The sequence below is a fragment of the Sinocyclocheilus anshuiensis genome, unplaced genomic scaffold (genome assembly GCF_001515605.1).
Source record: "Sinocyclocheilus anshuiensis isolate Anshui unplaced genomic scaffold, SAMN03320099.WGS_v1.1 scaffold208, whole genome shotgun sequence".
Classification (NCBI taxonomy): domain Eukaryota; kingdom Metazoa; phylum Chordata; class Actinopteri; order Cypriniformes; family Cyprinidae; genus Sinocyclocheilus; species Sinocyclocheilus anshuiensis.
Genome location: NW_015557186.1, coordinates 144,870 through 153,384, shown reverse-complemented (window position 1 = coordinate 153,384; position 8,515 = coordinate 144,870). Strand labels below are relative to the sequence as shown.

General features: G+C 32.0%; 1 protein-coding gene across 1 annotated transcript in view; it reads left to right on the top strand.

Moving 5' to 3' along the window:
- Positions 1-8,515, top strand: part of LOC107678700 (ryanodine receptor 3) — a 196,980-nt gene that overhangs the window by 187,256 nt on the left and 1,209 nt on the right. Inside the window, exons 104-108 of the mRNA XM_016474072.1 lie at positions 420-484; positions 568-668; positions 1,497-1,548; positions 3,143-3,307; positions 3,598-3,722. Of these exons, the coding sequence (XP_016329558.1) occupies positions 420-484; positions 568-668; positions 1,497-1,548; positions 3,143-3,307; positions 3,598-3,722 (508 nt within the window). The remainder of the gene's footprint in view (positions 1-419; positions 485-567; positions 669-1,496; positions 1,549-3,142; positions 3,308-3,597; positions 3,723-8,515) is intronic.

Below are 8,515 nucleotides of genomic sequence, written 5' to 3'. Positions count from 1 at the left end.
TGTTTTTTTTTGTTTTAGGTATATATATATATATATATATAGTTATTTATTATTTTATTTTATTTAGTTATTTATTTTAATTTTTATAAATTTTTTGTTATTTTAGTACATTGTTAAACTAAATGAGAGATGTTGCTTTGACAGCTAGCTGAAATAAAATAAGTTTGTTTCTTTTACCAAGTAACAAAAAAATAAAAAAACTTTTTTTATGGTTCTAGTTTTAGTTATCAATGATATCCCGGGTTTGATATCAGTCCTAATCTAATGATGATCCTGATGTATAATTGGTCATATTTTAAGGTGTTTCATACGGTTTAATGAATCTTATCAGATTTATTGTGTCTGTAAAGGCACTACACTGTTTTCCAGACGCTCAGTCTGGAGTGTTTGACGGATGAGCCGGTGTGATTTGTGTGCAGGTCTGATCATCGATGCGTTTGGAGAGCTGAGAGACCAGCAGGAGCAGGTCAAAGAGGACATGGAGGTATAGAGACTCACACATCCATCAGTCCGTCTGTGTTCAGACCAGTGCCGTCAGTTGCTCTCATGCTCTCTCTCTCCTCACAGACCAAATGCTTCATCTGTGGAATCGGGAACGACTATTTCGACACAACGCCACACGGCTTTGAGACTCACACGTTACAAGAGCACAACCTCGCCAACTACCTGTGAGTGTCGCCTCATGATACACCAGCAGTTATTACAGCTCATTTATATAGTACTGTAGTTCTGTCAGGACCACTATTGTCAATATAACTTAGCATACATTTTAGGTTGAGGGAATGGTTCTGTTCTGGGCAAACACTCCCTGCCCATCCACGCAGCCTAGCATGGATAGGAGCAGGGAGAGCAGAATACCCCCCCTAGGGTAACACAACAGAACCAACATCAATGATAAATGTAGCAGATACCATTAATGTTCTACGTGATTATTTTAACAACATGATTCAGTGGTCTGACTCAATGATATATTCACTGCCAAGTCCTGACTGGACGAGAGGAGGAGCTGGGGATGGAGGTGGGTGATTAGTTCCTGAGCGAAGCGATAGCTGCTGAATAATGACTGAAGGGACCTTATGAAGGGAATTATGATTGGTGTCGTGATCCTATAGGTAGACGTGGATCAGCTGAGTGTCAGCTGATGCGAGCTTGACTAACATGGCCTGCCAGAATTATCGCTACGCTCCATCATTTATTAATAGTTTTAATTGACACTTCATTTTCAGTTTTCATTTTAATTTTATAGTAATGTTTTTTGTGATTTGTATTATTTTTCTTTTTTTTTGTGTACTACTTTTAAGTGTTATTTTTTTATTTCAGTTATTTCAGAGTTTGTCGTTTTAGTACTTCAATTTCAACTTAATTTAAGTAAATTTTCCGTTTTTATAAATTTCCGTTTTTCATCTAATATTTACTTTGTATTTTATTTCAACTTTATTTCAATTACCGAAAATAATTTTTAATAGTTTTAGTGCTGATGTCTGTTGATTTTTCAGATTTTTCTTGATGTACCTGATCAACAAGGATGAAACCGAGCACACTGGTCAGGTGCGTTATGAGAAGATGATCATATATTATTGTTAGTGCTGTCAAACGATTAATCGCGATTAACCGCATCCAAAATAACAGTTTTTGTTTACATAATATATTTGTGTGTACTGTGTATATTTATTATGTATATTTAAATAAACACACATAGAGTATATATTTTTAAAATATTTACATGTATGTACATTTATATATTTATATTCTTATATTTTATATTATACATAAATATATTTAATATATAAACACAACATATTTTTCTTAAATATATACATGCATGTGTTTGTTTGTATTTATATATACATAATACATATACACAGTAAACACACATATATTATGTAAACAAAAACTTTTATTTTGGATGCGATTAATTGCTTGACAGCACTTATTATTGAGTCAAGTCAAGTCACCTTTATTTATATAGCGCTTTTAACAATACAGATTGTGTCAAAGCAACTGAACAGCATTAATTAGGAAAATAGTGTCAATAATGCAAAATGACAATAGTAAACACAAATTTTTCAGTTAAAGACAGTTCATCATTGAATTCAGTGATGTCAACATCCAGCTCAGTTTAAATAGTATCTTTGCAATCAAGTCAACGGTATCGCTGGAAATGAAGTGTCCCCAACTAAGCAAGCCAGAGTATGTTTACTCATTATTGTATGAAATCTTTCTGTTGTTGATGTGCTTGAGATGTCCGTTCAGTGTCTGGATGATGTATCTGAAGAATCATTTTTATAAAGTGTTTTATTTTTTAAAACAAGTTTTATATTAAAAATTATTAGTGTTTGATTTTGTTTATATTTTAAAATAATTTAAATGTTTAAAATTACTTTTAATTTAGCATTTTATGACTTTATTTATTTATTTGTGATTTATTTATTTTTTCCGACTGGTTTTATTGAAAAAATATTTAGTTTGATTGTTTTTCAGAAATTATTTTAATGTAAAAAAAAAACAAATTATGATTTAATAATTTGTGTTTTCATTTTAGTATTTTTAGAAATATTTTAATTTTACATTTTATGATTTAATTTGTTTTATTTTTATTTTTATTGTTTTTTAGAAATTATTTCAATTTAAAATTTGTACGATTTAATTAATTTTTACTAAGTGTTTGGCATTTTATTATTTAATTCATGTATTTATTTTGATTGTTTTTCAGCAATTATTTTAATTCTACATTTTTTATGATTTAATCATTTGCGTTTTATTTTTATTATTTTTAGAATTATATTTTAATTTTACATTTTATTATTTAATTAGTTTTTGTTTTATTTCTATTGTTTTTTTATTATTTTAATTTTACATTTTTATGATTTAATACATTTTGTAAATAACTTATTTGATTGGTTTTATTTTAGAAATATTTTAATTTTGCATTTTATGATTTAATTGATTTTGATGAAGTGTTTAATGCGCTCCTGATAGAAGCAGGCAATTGTTGCATGACGTGTGTGTGTGTGCGTTCTTTCTTTTCCTTTTCAGTCCCTCAACAAAAGACAGAACAGCTCGACACGTTGCCTTCTTTGAGCCCAGAACCATTGCACAAGGTTTTTTGTGTTTCTTGAGAAACTCTGGGGTGATGCACAAGCGTTTGGACAGCATGATGCCAAAAGCACGCGTGTTTGTGCGTGTGTTCACACTCCCTCGGATCCCCTGCCTGCTTGCCCGTAGAGAACTCAAACCTTCGTCAAGTGCCTTACCTCCATCACATCTGAGCTATGCAACACCTGCGTTTCCTCCCGATGTCGTGGAGGTCTGTCCGTGTTCAGTCTCCTGGTTTCAGATGGAAATGCTCTCGTTTGGCCGTTCGTATGTCGTAGCTTTGCTGAATTGTGCTTTTGTTTTGAAGGACAAATAAAGATTGATGCAATAAATCTCTTCTGTCAAAGCAGTCGCTCATTTGACATCTTTACACACGCTTTGAGTCGTTTGTTTATTAGAAAAGCCGCTTCTTCCTTCACCTGACCAGCGGCGTCTTGCATTTACAGGTAAATTAAGCAAACTTCATATGAACTGAGCTCAAACTCTTGTGATGTTGTGCAGGTCGACTGTAACGTCGAACACGGATCCTCACAGCAGAGATTCACAAACTTCTGTCAGCTGAAACCCTTTGAGATTTTGAGTTTCAATAACTTAGCATCACATTCACATGTTTACGGTTCTCTGATGTCAGTTAATGGACACATTACTGTACATGCAGGTAAACAAATAGAATATTTATTTTTCATTAAGTGCTTTATTTATATATATGTATATGACTTTTTATTAATTTTGTTTTCATTGTTTTAATTTTAAATAATTTATTTTTAGTGTTTTTATTTCGATTAGTTTTATTTAAAAAAAATATTTGTTTAATCTTACATTTATGAATTAATTAATTTTAAGTTTTATTTTGATTGTTTTTGAGAAATTGTAGTAATTTTATGTTTTTATTATTTAATTAATTGTAGTACTTTTTGTCATTTTAAAAATTATTTTAATTATAAAAAATATTTATTTTAATTGTACTTTTTATGATAAAAGTTTTGTATATTAGATTTTTTTTTTCTATAAATTATTTTAATTTTAAATTTCATAAATTAATTTTTAGTAAGTGTTTTATTTTGATTTTTATATAAAAAATAATTTTAATTTTACATTTTTATGATATAATTTTTATTATATACTTTATTTTGATTGTTTTTATTTTAAAATTGTATATTTTATGATTTAATTTTCAGTAAGGGTTTCACTTTTTTGTTGTTTTTTTTGACATTTTTATAATATTTCCATAATTTCTAGCATGTCATCATCTCATGAACCACTGCAGTGTCCAGGTGAGGAGTCAGCAGTGTGTGGATCTGATGCTGATGATGTTCTGGTGTTTGTCCTGTAGCTCTGCTGTGTTCAGTGATGCTCCATCACGCTGTAATAATCCGTGTTCACACACACACACACACACACACACACACGTGTTATCTAATCCATGCACTTCTGGCTTTTTGTGACCTTTAGTGTGACTGCAGATGACAACACGATCATCATCATCGACACAGAGCAGAGGCTTGAGGACAGACAGACAGATGTGCCCAGTGTCATTTTTATGATTTAATTCCTTTTTAGTAAGTGTTTTATTTTCATGTTTTAACATTTTTTTATTTTACATTTACATTCATGATTTAATGCATTTTTAGTAATTGTTCTATATGATCAGTTTTTTTTAATTGTTGTAATTTTACATTTCTATGATTTATTTAATTTTGTTTTAATTTGATTTAAATATTTTAATTTTGCATTTTTTATTTAATTTTGCAGGCGTTTATTTGATTTCATTTTAGAAGCTGTTTGTTTTAATTTTACATTTTATTTTTAATTTTGAGCGTTTTATTTTGATGTTAAAATATTTATTTTAATTTGACATTTTAATGATTTAATTCTAGTGCTATCAAATCGATTGATCGTGATATGTGTATATAAATACACACAAATACACGCAATATATGTTCACATTTATGTATAATATAAATCATATAAATATGAATATATATAAATATCACGATTAATCGATTTGACAACACAATTTAATTCACTTTTGTACGTTTTATTTGCTAGATTTTTTTAGAAACTTTTTTTAAGTTTGCATTTTCGTGATTTTATAAATTTTTGGTAATTTTATTTTGACTAAATATTTTAATTTTACATTTTTTATGATTTAATTCATTTTTAGACAGACAGACTATAGAATATAAGAATATAATTAGTAGTAGTATTTTAAATGAATGTGTGTATTTAATAATTATTTATTAACTCATTCAGTGTGGTACCCAGAGTACTTTTTTATCACTGAAATCATTTTTGAAGCTCATTCTAGGGAGCATGAAATAAATGAATAAAGAAATCAATAAAAATGGGCTGTTTTCCCAAAGGGATCATTTAATTATTATTATTTTTTTTTTAGATGCATAATGTTTCTGCTAGGGGTCAGTTTAGTCAGCAGTACGTCAGCATGCAGGTTGTATATGTAGATGTTGTCCAGCACAGATCAGCTGCTGCAGTGTTTATTTGTGCTGTAATAAATCTAGATCTGCAGCCGTGAACTGAAAGCCCTTCAGACGCAGTAGTTTGCTGAGGGGGCTTCAGACACAGACAGACGGCTCTAGTGTCTCCAGAGTCTCATCGACCGCTGCTTCTTAAAGGTCTCTCATCACACGAGGCTAAACTGACTAGTTTGCTAATAACAGAATGTCACATTGGGCTGCTGCTGAGAGGAGAGAGACAAACACAGTCAACAGACTCCTCAGAGGAGAAGAGAAAACACTTCCGCTGCATTACAGTATTTTGGTGTAAATTCATCTTTTGTTTAGAATCCAGTCCAGTGTGACGGATGAATCATGGACAGGTTGTGTGACGGCCTCGTCCTCAAAAACATGAACAAAAGAAAGCATGAGTCAGATGACATTAAATACAGTTCATATGCAGTCAGGATGAATATGATCTGAGCTGAACTAAACAAGTGTTTACTTTTCTGTTTTTTTGTTTGTTTTAGTTTAAGACATTGCATGTGCTTTTGTCATTGTTATTATTTGTTCATTAGTAATTAAGTATAATTAATAAAATGATAACTTATAATTACAAGTAAAATATAAGAAATACAAGTAAAATAAAAAAAAAAAATTTAGCTTTTATTTCATTTTAATTTAAATTTTAGTTTTTCAGTTTAAGCGAATTTCAATTATTTGCCAAGGCAACATTCTATTATTATTATTATTATTATTATTATTAATTTCGTTTGCTTATTTGTTTTTCATGGTAATTTTAGTTTAGTTTTTTATGTGCTTTTGTCATTTTTATTTTATTAATTGTAATTTAAAAAAGTATAGCTAATAATTTAATAATAATTACAAGTAATAAAAGTAAAATAAAATCAATGAAAGAATTAATTTATTTAGCTTTTATTTTAATTTCAGTTTTAGTTTAAACTTATTTCAGTTTATTTCTTATTTTTCATTTAAGTTTTACATTTTTCGTCTAATATTTATGTATATATAATATTTATAGGTTTTAAGTTTTTCTATTTTTCATCTAATTCTGTTTCTATTACTGAAAACGATTTGTAATCGTTTTAGTGAACAGTGACAACACTGATAATCCAGATAGAATCTCTGAAAACATCTCAATATTTTTTTCATCTACCGGTATATATACAGTGGGGGAAATATTTATTTGATCCCCTGCTGATTTTATAAGTTTGCCCACTTACAAAGAAATGAAGGGTCTGTAATTTTTATGGTAGGTTTATTTTAACAGATAGAGACAGAATACCAACCACAAAAAAAAAAACAGTCGCCAAGCAAAACATTGGTAACACTCTACTAATGGACTGAAATCCTGCTCAAGAAGGCACATGCACAGCCCGTTTAAAGTTTGCCAAAGAACATCTAAATGATTCAAAGAAGGCTTGGGAGAAAGTGCTGTGGTCAGATGAGACACTCGCCGTGTTTGGAGGGAGAGAAATGCTGACTATGACCCCGAGAACACCATCCCTACAGTCGAGCATGGAGCTGGAAACATTACGCTTTGGGGCTGTTTTTCTGCTAAGTGTACAGGACGACTTCACCGCATTGAGGGGCAAATGGACGAGAACAGCCCGTTTAAAGTTTGCCAAAGAACATCTAAATGATTCAAAGAAGGCTTGGGAGAAAGTGCTGTGGTCAGATGAGACACTCGCCGTGTTTGGAGGGAGAGAAATGCTGACTATGACCCCGAGAACACCATCCCTACAGTCAAGCACGGAGCTGGAAACATTACGCTTTGGGGCTGTTTTTCTGCTAAGTGTACAGGACGACTTCACCTCAGCCAGAACACTGAAGATGGGTCACAGACGGGTCTTCCAGCATGACAACGACCCGAAACATACCGCCAAGGCAACAAAGAGGTGGCTCAAGAAGAAGCACATTAAGCTCATGGAGTGGCCGAGCCAGTCTCCAGACCTCAATCCTGTAGAAAATCTGTGGAGGGAGCCGAAACTTCCAGTTGCCAAACGACAGCCAAGAAACCTTAAGGATTTAGAAAGAATCTGTAAAGAGGAGTGGATGAGATGTGTGCAAACCTGGTGACCAACTACAAGAAACGTCTGACCTCTGTGCTTACAAACAAGGGTTTCTGCGCCAAGTACTAAGTCATGTTTTGCTTGGGGATCAAATACTTATTTCACTCACTCGAATGCAAATCAATCTCTAACCTTTATATAATGTGTGTTTTCTGGATTTGTTTGGTTGGTATTCTGTTTCTATACGTTAAAATAAACCTACCATAAAAATTACAGACCCTTCATTTCTTTGTAAGTGGGCAAACCTTCTGTACATTTTCTGGAGAACTAGACAGTGATCCTGATTCAGAGAGTCTGTGTTGTGTTCTGTATTTAATGTTTTGGTTTAAATGAACTGAATGAATGATGCTCTCTAACAGTCGGCACTGGTCTTTTGTGTGTGTTTAGTGTGTTTTTTTCTGTGTTTTTTTTCTCTGTGTTTAGTGTGTTTTTTCTGTGTGTGTTTAGTGTACAGCGTGTTTTTCTGTGTGTGTGTTTAATGTGTTTTTTCTGTGCGTGTGTGTGTACAGTGTGTTTTTCTGTGTGTGTGGGTCGTCTGTTTGAGTCCCATCCGATCGTTGAGGCTGTGGATCTGCTTCAGTCTGCTGTGGGTTAATGAAGGTTTAAGTGTCACTTACAGCCTGCAGGAAACACTAGAAAACGTTTGATCAGCATCTAATCAAAGCATCAATTAATCAAGATTACAGCTTTAATTGAGGTTTAATTGTGAAGCACAGAATGTGTGTAATCATGTTACCATCCGTCAGGAGCTTAATATCCTCATATCCTCTGCATTATTCTGCAGCTCTGTTTAACTCTGTCTGTGTGTGTGCGCGCGTGTGTGTGCGAGTGTGTGTGTGTGTGTGTGTGTGAGAGTGTGTGTGTGTGTGCATC